Source organism: Temnothorax nylanderi, unplaced genomic scaffold, assembly GCF_030848795.1.
Source record: "Temnothorax nylanderi isolate EJ_2023f unplaced genomic scaffold, tnyl_v1.0 TNYL_tig0033_pilon, whole genome shotgun sequence".
Classification (NCBI taxonomy): Eukaryota; Metazoa; Arthropoda; class Insecta; order Hymenoptera; family Formicidae; genus Temnothorax; species Temnothorax nylanderi.
Window position 1 is genome coordinate 1,188,027 of NW_027249095.1, and position 15,217 is coordinate 1,203,243.

A 15,217-nucleotide genomic window follows, 5' to 3' on the forward strand; every position below is an offset into this window, starting at 1 on the left:
AACCATGATCGCCCGTCCGCTCAAAGCTGTTTCGCTGTTCTATCAGATTTTGTTCTCGAGAGGTACATAATTGTTTAACATTACTGCGTATGAAGAAAATATGAGATTAAAGATTTTAAGTCTTAAAGGCGTTAAACTAAGCAATTTTAGCCGGGGATGGGAGAAACGTATCATTACAAGACGTTAATAACATGTTAAATTAACGAGCTAAGTGTTAAAGATTGAAGACAAGTCAGTTAATTGTTAGAGGCCTGTAGAAATATTATGATAGCAACAACAAAGTAAGGAAGCAATCGCAGACAGAGCGCAAACCTTTTTTTACCTTAATCCGAGAAATAGGATTTATAGGAAACGTTTGTTAAGAAGAAAAAAACCTGTAAAAATGAAAATAACAAAAATTAAGGAAGCTATCCAGATTATCTTCTTCATCCTCTTGTTATCCTCTCGATACAATGTATCGCCGATCAGGAATCGAGAAAGAATCATCGCGGAACGCGACACGCAGACTCCCGGGGACGATCCATGTATGTCTCTGGTTCACCTTACGGAGATGAAGGGGGACAGGAACTCAGATGGAGAGATAAACAGATTGAGCGCGGGAAGCAGCAAGAAGGAGGGAGGGAGGGAGAGAAGGAGAGAGAGAAAGAGTATACTGGTTCGAGGGACCAACAATGCCCTCATTCAGGCTTCGTATACACGGGCGCATTATTGAATTCAGTCGCCTTTAAACAGACAGAGAGAGAGAGAAAGGAGTGACAGAGCACGCGGGAGCAAGAGGGAAAGAGAGACAGAGAGACCGAGAGAGAGAGAGAGAGAGAGAGAGAGAGAGAAAGGGTTACGCGGACGGGTGAGATGCGAGAGGAACAGGCTGAATGCTATCTATATTATCCGAGCATAGTCGCTCACGCTGTTTGGCGTAGATCGAGATTATCTTCCGCAGTATCTGAAGCCGCAGCCGCGCGCCGCCGAAAAGCAAAGTGCTTGCTCCGGGCGAAAGGAAGAAAGGGTAAGCGACGAGGGTATGCGGGGGGTGTACGAGATTGCCGCGAGATACGTTTGTGCTTGGTACACGTCTAGCCTCCAAATCTAATGTGACGTCTGTGTCACGTACCTCCTTCCATGCTGCTCCATGTCGCGCGCATAAACGGAGAGTGTGTCTCTCTCATCCTCTCTGTCTTTTGCTCGCCACAAAGAACGCGCCCCTATATGCACGCATCGCCGGCGATATCTATGTTCCTGCCTTTCGACGAACAATACTGGAATTCGCATGCGTGTTACTTTGAAATTAAGAGTTGTCAGAATTCGAAAATTTTTCGGAATGACCGAAACGATCAGTTTCGTTATTTCGTCATAAATATTAGATTGAAATTTAATTGTCAGTAATATAATATTTTAATTTCAAGTAATATGTCTCAAAAGTCTGCAATTCCTCTTTCGCTTTAATTCGTGGCTAGTTGAGTGGCGATTAATTGGTAATTTGCGAGTAACGCGGATGTTTAAGTATGATTGCTGTATTTAATCTAGATCTAGTTTTTAAAAACTGAAACAAGCTCACGATCGAAGATTATTGATACTTGATTACTTAAACAAGTATCTTATCTAGATTAGGAAATTCTATGTAATTTACATTTGACCATTGATTATTCGCAAAACAATCATCGCTTCCACGAATGTGGCAATCATTGTCTATAATTTATAAAATAGTTAAAATCTATCATTCTACGAAAACCATATTTATGATATAATGTAGTATAATATAATATATAACATTATATCACATAATTATAATATCTATAACATATTATCACATATTTATAATAATTGACAATACAAATAACATAATTTATAAATAGATGTGGATAATTATATTTAAATTGAAAAGAATATGAGTGCAAGATCGAAACAAAATGTAGAACCTAGAATTATTCATAGAATCGAAACAAAACTTGTTTTAAAAAATATTCTCTCTCTGGCACACTTTATTTACTTTCAAATATGATCAATAAAACTAAGCTTCTCTCTCTACTTTTAACAAGCAATTATCACATTCTTTTAACATGCATTTATTAATAACTGACGTTTGAGTGATTTTTTGTAACATGTAATTGATAAGCATCGATGTCTCACAAAATTTAATTTACCTCGAGCCACTTTTTATGTTCCTCTTTTTCTTTTCGTGTATATACTTATTATTGAGGTCTTTCTTCACAGTCTTCGACATTTTGCCGAGTTCCGCCTGCTCTGACATTAATTCCTCAGTAAGAGACAAACTTTTTTCGTTCTGCGACATATCGTGTAACGTTCTAGCAATTGGGGCATTTCCGTCGGAGTCATCGTACTCGATATCAATACTGGTGTCCGGTTGAATGAGAGGTCGTTGAGTCTGCGATTTGTGACGCGTTCGGTGGGAGTTATGCGATTTCTTCGGCAGCTTTTCGGACAGTAATTTCTGTGACGATGCCGGAAGAGATTCAACTGTCTGTTCCACAAATATAGGCGAGCTGTTATCGCCTTCGTCGTTAAGGTAGTCAGAACTGCTCGATTGCGTTTGCCAGCTTAAGTTATTTTTCGATTTAGTACGTCCCGCCTTTTTTGCTATCTGGTATTTGACACGGACTTCATTAGAAGGGACGGCGATATCATTGCGCAACGATTTTTTCGTTGACCGATCGTTTTTCTTCTTCTTCTTCGCGCGATTTGTCGCTAGTACTTCTGTTGAGCTACTCGCGCCTTGCATTTGCGGTTGCTTCAAGTTTCGTTGAGCGCTATCGAGATGCTGAGGAGCGTTGATGACAATGCGAGTTTTGCCCTCGTAGACGTTAGACTGTCCGCTAACACGGTCGAGGTATTCTTCTTCGGATGACGATATAGTCTCGAGCATGTTATCGACGGCAGCGTTCAGCGACTCTTTGTTCTCCTGGAAAGTATGCGATATTTCCGTACCTAAACGAGGGTCCGATTTGAGAGATTGAGATTTGGTATCCGTAAATTCTCCAAACATCCTTCTACTCGGCATCCTTTCCTCGTAAACAATGTCGGCGTTCAGATCGACGCTTTCTTCTCCCGGACCGTCCAGTCTTATCGCTGGTATTAAGGACGTTATTTGCTGCTTCACGTCATCGGGCACTTGAGAAACGTTGACGAGATGTTCGAACAATGCCTTCAAATACGAGCCCCTCGTCGCGTAGACCATGTGATCGAAACCCACGGCGTGCACCAGGTTGTCGTACTTACTCTCGAAGAACATCGCGACATTTACCGCGTCGGTCTTGTTTATCTTCGTGTAATCGATAGCCCGCATCACGCCGTACATGTCCACGTCCACGTTGGCGTCGTCCGCGTACTTCTTCAATTCGATTGGCTGCGCACCAGGACCGACGGTGATTATTTTATCTCTGAAGTACTCCAGTGCCTCCTGTTGCGCGGGATCCTGCTGCACGCTTTTCAGTTCCTGGCCCAAATCCATGATAGCCTGTAAAAGTCGACCCTTGGTGACGTACTCAAACGGGTCTCTCGGTAACTTCAGTTTACGCAACAAATTAGGAATGGAGAAGAACTTGATGATACCGCTGGTGATCCTCTCGTCTCTCGTCTTCGGTAGCGCGAAGAAGAGCGACTGCACATTGATATCGTCTATCGTTGTCGGTATTGTATGCTCGATCTTAATCTCGTTGTGCAGAGTACGATTCAGATAGTCTGACGCTGCGCGGCACTCGGGTGAATACTCGGTTGGTCGATTGATCGTGTTAGTCAACATTTTATCATTCATCGCAAACAGCCTCTCTTTATAAGTGGGAAATTCGTTGGAAAAATTCTGTCCGAGAACGTGCGCGAGTCCCCACAACGCGAGATATTTTCGAAGGCCGTCTATTTTTCTCGCGTGATATCTGTAGTCCGGCATTTGTTTCAGCACGTACTCCACTTCTTCCGCGTGAATGTCATTCACGAGATCTGGCTTAAAACTCTTGATGCTCTGTCGTATCGCGTCGTCGATATCTCCCTCCTCGGCCAGTTCCAGCATTTGCAGGAGCAATTGCTTCGGCGTATCTTCCGAACGCATTGCCTTTTCCATCGGCGTCTGTATATCTGGACATCGCATCAGAAGCCTGAGATCGTCGTATTTGTGATCACTCGGAATTTCACCGATAGCTAGATTGATCTCGTAAGGCGATGGTGTTTCATAATACATTTCACTGTTCAATTGCACATGCCACATTTTCAACGTAACCATGAGATAGTCATGCAGAAACACCTCCATGTCGCTGGCCAACGATTTGCTTTTGACTAACTCCGGTCTACGAATTAATTCTCTCATCATCACGCGCATCATAGCGAATATAGATCCATAAGGAAAAGCGCGAAAAACGTCCTCGATGGGCACGGTCATGTCTCCCGCGTGACCCTGCGCGAACAGTTGTAGCGCCACCAGCTGCTCTGACGTGTTGGAACGTAAACCCTGAGACAGGTAATTAGAGAACTGTTGCTTTTCATATTTGTATACGTCATTTTTGCAAGCTTCAAACGCGTTTTTCATGGGTCCGTCTATCACATCGCGCGAAAATAGCGCGGAGAAGCGCATAATTCTCTCCCATTCGCTATGGCTGGTAATCGTTGCTGACTGGTAGTCGACTTGCAAGTGGAAATTCGGTGGCAGTATCTGGATCAGATTTTCCGACTTTAACACGAAATCCCGATAGTACGAACACGGCGGAGAAGCCACGACGGGCGACTGAAGTAACATCGTTATGCGTTCCTGCGGTATGTTTATTTGTTCCGGTAAAGACTTCGCGTTCATCTCTAAGGAATCGAGGGCGGCGAACATCTCGTCAGTTTGCAGTACCTTGACGTTTCGCAGGGCGGTCAACAGATCGAAAATACGTTGCTTGAAAGTACGCGACGGTCGATACAGATCGAGATCCCAGGGAAGAAGCGACGCGACGTCCGTCTTCGACAGGAATCGCAGCAAGGGCTTTATCGTGGTGAAATGGGCGCACGGTATCGCTCGTATCAAAGCCTCCACGTGATCCCGGGTAACGTCGATATCGGGTGATGTTTTCAGCAAAGTCTCGGCGTTAGTCAACGCCTGCATCGTACTCATGTCCGTGGGATTGGCCTGCTTGCAGTAGCGCAGGATATTCTCGATCTTCATCTTCCGCGACTGTATACTGCTGAGATTGAAATAAATCGGCAAGTATGGCATCAAGATCGCCAGTTTACAATTCTGTATAAGTAACTTCTCGTTGAAGACATTCAACGGCAATGGCAGCAACAGCCTCGCGATCTCCGTGTCGTTCACCACAGGCATATCCGGCATCTTGCTGACGATTCTTTTGGCGAAATTGATCGAATATAGTGAAGAATTAAACTCCTTGCTTCTTGATAATTCGTCCAAGACCGCTAGCACCCGCAGTTTCATCGTCTTGTATTCGGTCAGTTGGAAATTCATGGGTAAAGACGAAACGACTCTCCTAGTCGTCATCTGAGTCTTGAGTTGCTCGATTTGCTTGTACTGCTGGAACGGAATCTCTTTTATGGCAGATCTTATATCGTCGCTATCGACTATTGGTTCATTCGGTATTACTTCCGAGTTTGATCTCATCAATTCGTTTACGAGTGCGTCGAGGGCTATTGTCAATTTATCGTCCTTCGAAGAGCCAAGAGTGACGCTCAATAACGATAAAACATCGTGCAACGCCAGTCTATCAGTAGACTCTTGCTTTATATTGAAATTTCCGGGTAACAACTTGATCAACGTGGGAGGCTTCAAGTATTTTTTAACGAGCCCCACGTAAGGTAGTCCCTCGACGGGAAGTATATTCAGGAGTGGCACGAGGTCGTCCTCCGTGATATCTGGGACGTCCGGATAAGTCTCCACTTCTTGGAGAAATTCCTCCAATTCCGAATGAACGTCCGTATCTAATTTTAACAGCTGTCGTAACAAATGTAGCATTTTTATCTTGAATGTCGGTTGATTGTCGAAGGTAAATGATTCCGGCAGTAAACTCACTAATTTTTCAGGCTTGAAAAATTCATGCAGTTTTGGCAGGGACGTATTTAACAGGCTGACAAATTCGAGATCCTTGGTGGACAATTGCTTGTGAACGGGAGTCTTGTCGAACGATCGCCTTCCCGGCGAGACGCGCTCGCGCAAAGCCTGTCTCACGAACGTCATAGTTTTGTAAAGCGTCACCTTTCGTTTCAAGCTGCGTATCTGTAGCAGATTATCCAGCACAGCGGTGAAGGCATCGATCGACGTCCTGTAACTGGTGTACTTGAAGTCCGGCGATAGATACTTGATCATATTATCGTGATTCAGGAATATCTTGAGAGGCACTAAATCGTATTTGAGTTTGAGACTCGCTAAAGTACGCTGCATGTCCTTAACGTCTTGCTCGGTAATGAAGTTGTAACGTTTCTCAAGATAGTGCCGCAACTTATTCGCCGACCTGTCAACATTCTCGTTCTCAATCTCGTTATTGTCCATCAGTGACAGTAGATGAAGTAATTTCTTGGCCGGAGTGGAAAACATTTTCCAATCCGTGTCCTTGTCCTTGATATATTTGAAGATTTCTCCGGTCTGTAAGAAGATCTTGATGGGTACGAAGTCTTTCTTGTGCGGTATTAAGCTTAGCATCTTGTCCCAGTTTTCCTCAGTCAAATCTCTCCTCGAGAGCTTGCTGGTCCCTACCGTCAATTCCAGAACGCGCTTGAACGATTTCAAATGTTTTTCCATGGTATGATCGACAAACGTTGGTCCTTCAAGCAATAAATAGTCAACGATATTTTTAAGTATCTCGATATTGTCATTGGTATCAAAGAGTTCCTCCGGATTCAAATAGCTCAGTACTTCGGGATTTAAGATAGATTTCAGATAATCCACGTTTATTTGCTGAACATGTCCAAGTTCCAATAACAGTGGTCTGAGTTGATAACCGGTGACAATTGGATAATTCAAATCACGTCCGATATCTGACTCTAGTTTGTTTAACTCATTCGCTACCGTATAATTACTGCTGACTTCCGGCAAGTTCTCCATTTTGGACAATAAAGTAACTAACGGGGTGTTTGATTTGACGATCTCATCATCGTCCGTTAAACGGGACAACGTATCAGCGTTGAATAAATGCTCGATGGGTTTGAACTTTTGTCTGTCGCGATGTGGGATGGCATTCACTATGTCCTCGAGGTCCGAAATCAGAGTACCCGTGGCTTCTTCCTCGTTAGATTGAATATTTTTCAGCGTCGAGAGCGCGTCGAAAAATTGCGTGTCGTTGCTTTGTTGTTGCCTCTGAAGAATATGCAGTAACGTGCGATAACGCTTTTTCGGATCGTTAACTGCAAAGACGGTCGGTCCAAACTTCTCGTTGACATCCTTTCTATGCAAGAACAATCTAATGGGAGCGAGCTCGTTGATATAAGGGATTCCCACGTTATCGAGTACAGTCAATAAGTCCACATCCACCCCGAAGCTGAACACGTCCTGTCTAACGGCGTCCACTAGTTTTAAAACGTCATCGTTCTTTTTGATCACAGGATGTGATAACAAACGATGTAATAATCCTACCAGCGATATTTTAGCCGATCTACCAGAAGGAACGGTGACTTTCATTTTATTTAATCCGGCGGGAGTGAGAAGTCTTCTAACAGGATCGTAAACGGCAGCCTTCATTTCACCAACGGTACTCCTTAGCGATTCGATATTCGTGCTCCATCCCTTCAAGTTTGCCTCGACTTTGGAAATGGCTCTCATTAAAGGAAGGCTGCTGACGACGTCTGCCCGTTGTTTCGCGTAGTGCAGAATCGCTAGTAGAAGTTCCTCCTTTTCCAACGAATCCGAGTTTCTGAGTTTTTCCGGCAAAATGCTGTACGCCCAATCTGGTGTCAGTAGTTTTTTCAGCGGCTCGATAAGGGGATCCATAGGCAAAAGCGATACAGCTGTACCAATTCGCTGTCTACTAGGGCGCGACGCCTCGTCCTTACTCTCGTCATACGCAATCTCCTCGAGCATCATCGATGCGGCCTTCGTCAGGTCCTCTGACTCGTTCTCGTCGATGATCTGCTGGAGATAACTTTGCAACCAAGCTTGTCGTTCATCGGGCGAAATAGTTGGGTTCTGCAACTTGCTTATTTCTAGCAGGAGCGGCTGGTAAATGATATTACTTGGATCCTGTAACAATTGGATCAAGTAAGCGAAAATTGGTGTTTGGCGATCGTCTCCGTTCGCATTGTCCAAGGAACTCAACGCCGCTCTGACACGTCTCAGCAGCAATTTCTCCGCGCGTATTATGCGAGATTCCGTCAAGTTTTTCAGAAGGATTATCAAAGCATCGCGCGCGGTAGCTTCTTCCAAAGTTGCAAGATTCAATTTTGGCACGAGCTTCATCAGATTTGCTTTCAGCAACAGACTCACGGGCTTCACGTATGTGTCGCTCGGCAGATACTCCAACATTGCTTCCACTGTCTGTCTTTTCAGGATCTCGGTGTTAATTAGAATTTCCTTTTCCAGGATGTCTAACGCCCGCCCCGTGAGGTCAGCTAGATTCGCGTCCGATGAGATATAATTAATGGGATAGCTCAAGGTTCTGGCGAGAACATTTTCCGGCGTTCCGCTGATGGAGACGTTCCAGTCACCGACGTTCATGTACGCGGACGAGTTGAGAATCTTGTTCTGCAGCGTTCTATTACGCCACAGCAGTTGCTGAACCAAGTAAACAAAATCCGAGCGATCGAAAGTTTTAATCGGCAACGGTGGCCCGTTGATATTATTGACAGCAAAGCTCAGCGCCTCGGAGAGCTTTGGTTGCGTGGTTTTCAAGCTCACGGTCTCCAATATAAACAAGAGTCTTTCTATCGGTGTGTGCGCATCGGTCAGACTGAAAGTAGACGATAAATACATGAATAATCTCTGGTTTTTAAAGAGTATCTTTAACGGCAGATATCGTGGATCGCTATTAATGTACGGTAAATAGTTTAGTAACAATTGCAGATCTTCTGAGGTATATAAATTGATCAGCAGCGGCTCCTCAAGATAATTGTGGGCGTCTTGAAGAGCCTTGGCCAAAGGCTCATCGGATTTCACGGGAGGAAGTGTCAGCGCTCTTTTCAGCACGGCTAATAATAAGTTCCTCGGTGTTTCGTGTTCAAATTTGTTGAACTCGAAGCTGAGAGTGTCGAGAACGTTCGGCTTGGACATAAAATTCAGCATGGGAGCAAACTCCTCGCTCTTGAAGGCGTTTGGTATTTGCATCAACAGAGAGAAGAAATCAACCTCCACGTCCGTCGAATCGTCTCTCTGAAAGATGATGCCGGAATCGTAGAGCAGTCCTCGTCTAAGGGTTAGACCATTGACGCGACCTTTGTAAATAAAATTATCCATAATTTTTGCTCGCGGCGTGTTCAGCGGGACGTTTCTCAAATGGATCAGCGACGTCAAGATTAATTCCCAAGGATCATCGCTCGCTTGTCTGTCTCCGAAGGCATAGGTCCATGGTAGATCCTCTGATAAATGGGGACGTAACACTGTCATCGCGTCGCTGATATTCTGCTGCAGGCACGGCGTATCGAAGGAATCCAAGTAGTCATTGACTTCGTAGAAGCTAACTGGCGCCGCGTAGTCGTAACTGGCATCGTTCACCAGTTTCTGCGAGACAAAAGGTATCAGCAAGGACAAAGGTTTCCTCCAATGTTGCAGATGTAATTTTCTACGGAGACGCGACAAAACTTGGAAAAGAGCGCGATCGCCCGTTTCATAGAAATCAATATCGAGATCTTGAAGATACGAATCATCGAGATGATCCAGAAGATATTGAGCTACAGCGGCGACGTTAACTGGGTAATAATCGTTCGTCGCTATCGAGAGCTTCTTCAAGTTATCCCTCCAATTGAGAGTGGGCGGATAAGGTTCCACGTTGAAATTCTGAAGCAGTAATGAGGCCGCCTCCCTAATTGTCTCGGACGACAGCTCGTCTACCTCCAGTCTTTCGAGGACGGTTTTCAGAAAATTTGTCGCGTTCTCCAGATTCGGTCCCATATACTGTACCAGAGCGTCTTCCGAGCCCGATCGCTCCTTCAGTCGTTGCGCGATAAATCTAATGGCGTTGGGGACTTCCGCATCCGTCAGATCAAACGCCGGATAATTTAACAGTATCGCGGACGCTGTACGCAGATTGAGAATCTGATTGTCATTGCGAGCCGCTTGTAACAGAAAGTCAATGTCTTTCGTCAGGGATGGAGGCACCACGCCGGCTCTTCGCCTATCGCGCGAGATCGATTCGATCACTTCCTGGTCTACGTCGAGCAACATATCGGCGAGCGGCACCTGCTCCAGGGCGTCGCTGACGTCGGAAAAGGCGTTTAGGCAGAGCGACGCGTATTCGGAAACGAAGCGGTTGTCGACCCTCTCCAGCATTTGCAGGAGCTTGTACAGTTGTTGATACGGTAATTTGTTTCTCAGTGCCGGCAGGACGGGGAGAAACTCATAGACCGCGACTCGATGATTTCGTACGGCATCGTGAATCTGCTCCAAGGGTATTCTCACATTGTCCTTGAGACAAAGTAGAAGTACGCGGCCCAACGTCGTCACCAGATTATCGCGCAAAACTGCAGCGGCCTCCAAACGTGATAAAACGTCCTGCGGCGTGAGTGCCGGATCTTCGGCAACGCTTTGTAAAGTGCGACTGGGCGCCATCGATCTTCGCGCGGTACGCTCCGAACAAAGTTGATCATAATGCTTTCCATGCGAACTCTATCAAGCGGAAAGGCAGATGCAAAGAAAAGCAAATGTTATTCTTGTCTCCTTTTTTATCTTGTCTTCTTGTAATGTAGTGTAGAAGAATACGCAAATATGTCTACATATAGATAGAACTTATTCGAGATTTTATTTATGCTTACCGACACTTGTCGTTCAGCAACAGATTCTACGAATTGACAGACCGATATTGATACTGTTACGGTCAATATTATAGCCCAGTTTATCCGAAATGGGATTCGGAAATTTGCAGCGTTATATCGACGTTCGAATGACACGGTTCTTTTACTTTCTGTAATGCAGCCTTCAGAGTAATCGAAAGCTGCATATCTCCTATTAGCCATCTAGAGAAATGTTTTGAATTATATTTTAATTGTAGATCTCAAGCTATCTGAATGTTTATTCGTGAAAATTGGATTCGACAAAAAGTAAACATATTTCCTTTTTCTATATGCAATGTGCAGAATTTAAATGTTTTTTTAAATTTCACGCCACACTGTTATAATTCTGTTATCATTGATCGTGCATAAAAATCTATCTATATTTTCAGTGTGATGTTATTCTCTCGAATTTTTATGTCTGCACTTTATCATAGTACAATGCGCTTGCTATGACAGCATAAAATTAAAACACACGCCGATAAGAAATTAATACGCACACCGAACTAAGATGCATTATTTCTGTATCGCAAAACGAATTTATTGCTTAACTTATGTTCTGTTAATTGTCTAAAACTGCAATGTATATATTTAAATTTTTTAAGTTACTTTGAAGAAATTAAAATCAATGTTAGATAAAGATATTAAACTGCATACACGCGCACGGACGTAAGAGTTTAAAGAATAAAAAAGTAAATAATAAAAAGAAATATCACTTACAAAATAAAATCATGCAAGAGTATGAATATAATACATTATTCTATGTTTTTATTAAAAATATGCTACACATAGATATTACTTTAAAAATTTTCAAGCATTTAATATTTAATTCATAAATAAATACACGAATATATTATAAAAATAAATAAGAAACGGCCCACCACGCATAAATTTAAAAACTTTAGTTTGCTTTCTTTTTATATATACTATAATCTTTTATTAAGAAACTATTTAGCAATAAAAATTATCAATCATTAACCGTATTTGACATGAAGTGACATGATTAAAACTGTGAACAATGCGACGTTATGATTTTTACGTTATAATACAACATATTATAATGAAAAAATTAGTAATCATTAAAAGCTATGCAAAGAAAAAGCACAAATGATCATAGATAACCCATATCTTTTTCACGAATTCATTATATCAGAAAGCTTAGCCAAAGATCTCGAATACTCGATTTGAATCTGTAAGTATTAATCCAATTTAAACTAATTACATCACCATTTTCTATTACGACGTTAGAAACTTACTGTGTAACGAATACGAGGCACGTATTCCTCAATAAAACAGTTTCTCTTTGCGAGCGGTTTAACTTGGAGCTCGCTCGCTTCTCGCGATTGGCGACAATGAACTCGTCGCGAAGACGACAACGTCGGAACGACGGACCTGTCCGCGTCTCCACCGATCGGTGCCAATGCTGTGACCGATTAAATTGATAGCGCGTGCTCGCAGTGGCGAATTACTAATCGATTTCGAAGCCTTCTCCGACACAGCGCGAATCGCGTTCACAATCGTGCTCACTGCTGCACAGTCGAGCAAGGCAATGCAATCCACGCGTACGCGTCGCGAGGCGATAATGCGAGACGTATCGAAAGCGTGCAAAAGTAAATGGCGCGAACTAATTTTCTATGAAATTGTTTCTATAGATCCTTTCGCGCGTAATAAATCTCGCGATTTTTCATCATCAGAATTATTTGCATCGACCTTGGTGTAATCCAGTCTTTCCAGTTGTGTTAACAAACATGTTAAGTAAAATAAGTTTGACAATATAAAAGTATTTAATGATACATTTATATAAATTTGTAATTTTTTTTTTAATATAAGAATACTTAATATAAGAATACTTAATATAATAACTAATATAAGAAAACTTCTGATTTGTATAGAATCTGTTTTTTGCATGGAATTATTTATCGCGATAACAAGGGATTGCAACTATTTATATCTGTTATCAAAACTCTCGTTAATAACTCGTTAATAATTCACTTCTGTCTGTAAAGAGAAAACGTTAATGGACTTTCTATTTGTTCGGATACGTCTTGACGTACTGACGTTACGAAACGAGCGCTAAAATTTGCATTCGCGTATAAGCTCGAGTTTCTATGCATGAGCGTTGTTACAATTTTATTCAGACTTGTATATGCCACAGAATACTGCTATATCACCGCTGTATTACAATGTCATATTTGCATATTTGAATATATACGCTTTGTAACTCTATCTTTCGAACCACTTTTCTTATGCAAGTTTCTCGTTAGTCAAAAATTAATTTTTTTTTTAATACCAGGCAAAACTTTTTCATATTAATGTATCACTTATATTATTAATACTTTTATTTTGTTTGTTTTTGTATTATATATTTTAAAATTCTATGTAGAGGTATATATACTTCTATATACATAAATAACTAACAAATTTTTAATCATTTTTTGCTATGAATTAATTACGATCACAAACAAAAAGAAATAATTTAAACATCACTATTTGTGAATGGTTGAAATTTCGCTAAATGTCTCTTTTTACCGAGTACTTCACGGTGGCATATCCGTATATAGCCTATGCTTCGCCGTAAGGAATTTACCGAATCTTTCGACAATAATAAAGGCGTTGCATCGTGTTTTCCGAGAACATTCGTTTCTTGCGACGAAAGGGAGTATCTTTCTGCGCTTCGTGCGTGTGCTCGCCGACGCGTGCATAACGAGGCTATCCTAAGAAATCTGAAAAAAATGCTTCGAGAGATAGAGCAGAGAAGATGCCTTAAGAGTCGCTCGGCTCTTCAACGCGCAATTGGCATCGACCGAGGCGGAAAGAATCGCTGACGGGACCACGATGAATTATCGTGTCTTAGTACGTGGTAATTAATTATCGTGCTTAACTCTCTCCTTTCACGATCGTCATCGTTGTAGGTCTGCTCGAACACGTTCGCCCGAAATCGAATGGATTATCGACATCGTTCACCGACGCGAGATTAAACAATTTTAATTTACTGAACGACAAATTGAATGAACAATCAACCGAACGAAAAGTGGCGATTATCGCGAAATGTTTCATTTATCTTGCGTTCGCGAGCATTAAAGAGAAGATTATGAAAGCCATTAAAAATTTAATAACAGCCCTTGGAGAAATCGCAAGAGTTGGATGTATCTCGCGAGTACATGACGCGAATCTGATAAACTCTTTCGGTTTCGCCCGTTGGACGTTTCCCAAAAATACAATTTTTTCATACTTCGACCTCGCAATCATCGTACAATCTCGAATTAACGCGGGCTATAAATCAACATTATTTCTCGAAAAGAGAAAACATTACGATATACCGGTCGAAAAAAAGAGTGCTGATCGAGATTAATCCGCGTTCGTCCGCGTTCGACGACAATCGAGTTTTTATAAGCGGCTGCATAATGCCGATAGCTTATCGCGCTCATATCAGAACGATGTCTGTCTACATACATTTTATAAACTGCTGTACGGTAGAAAGGAGACATTATTTTCAAAATGCATCGTTTGGATATCTTCATGAATACGTTTTTTTTTAGACTGCAATCAAGCGATTGTATAATTTATACAATTTGACTAATATTACAAATATATATATATTATCAATATTCTAAAATTCTAAGAGAAAAGCACAAAACGTATTTTTTATGTAAACGAGCAAAGAAACTAATTCAGAAATATACGAAAATTTTTGAAAAAAAAAATATTGCAGACGTATTTCTATTTTTAAAGATATATTTTACAAATGCGTCTTTGATTATTTTAATAATGTATAATTATTTCTTTCATTGTCGACTATTAAAAACTTTTCTCATGCGACAACTCATGGCTGTTTCTATTTCAGTCAATCTTATACCGTACTGAAAAATGAAAAATGTTCCAACGCGACACGAGGAGAATGCCGTGTTCGTGCAATCTTGCCAACAAGCAGCATCCCATCAAGCGACATTGGATTGCAACAATCCCGTGTCACAATGGCGACGATACGCACCCCATTTTTGTCGACGAGCACGTCGACAAGCCTCGCCGGCAAATTTTCCACGTGATATGACCATCTTAATAAGGACATCTCGGCGCGGCGATTTAGTCGTGGGCCGGAGCGCTCGCGGTAATCTCGACATCTAAATTCGCGTCGGGCGACGTTTGACCGGAAGACTTCTTCGCGCGCGCTCCCGCTCCCAGGATGGACAGGGATACATTTCTGTGGGGCAGGAGTACACGCTCGTAGACACGTATTTATGTAGGCGCAGAAAGAACGAGAGAGGCGAACGGTCCGATGTAGATGAGATAGTATCGCGCGCCCAGTAATCGC

The 15,217-nt window shown here is 42.3% G+C and overlaps 1 protein-coding gene across 1 annotated transcript; it reads right to left on the minus strand.

The window, feature by feature from the left end:
* Window positions 1–2,137: 2,137 nt before the first annotated feature.
* Window positions 2,138–10,728, minus strand: LOC139770778 (uncharacterized). The gene has a single exon (XM_071702960.1). The coding sequence runs from the start codon at window positions 10,685–10,687 to the stop codon at window positions 2,138–2,140; it is 8,550 nt and encodes a 2,849-aa protein (XP_071559061.1). The 5' UTR covers window positions 10,688–10,728.
* Window positions 10,729–15,217: the final 4,489 nt, after the last annotated feature.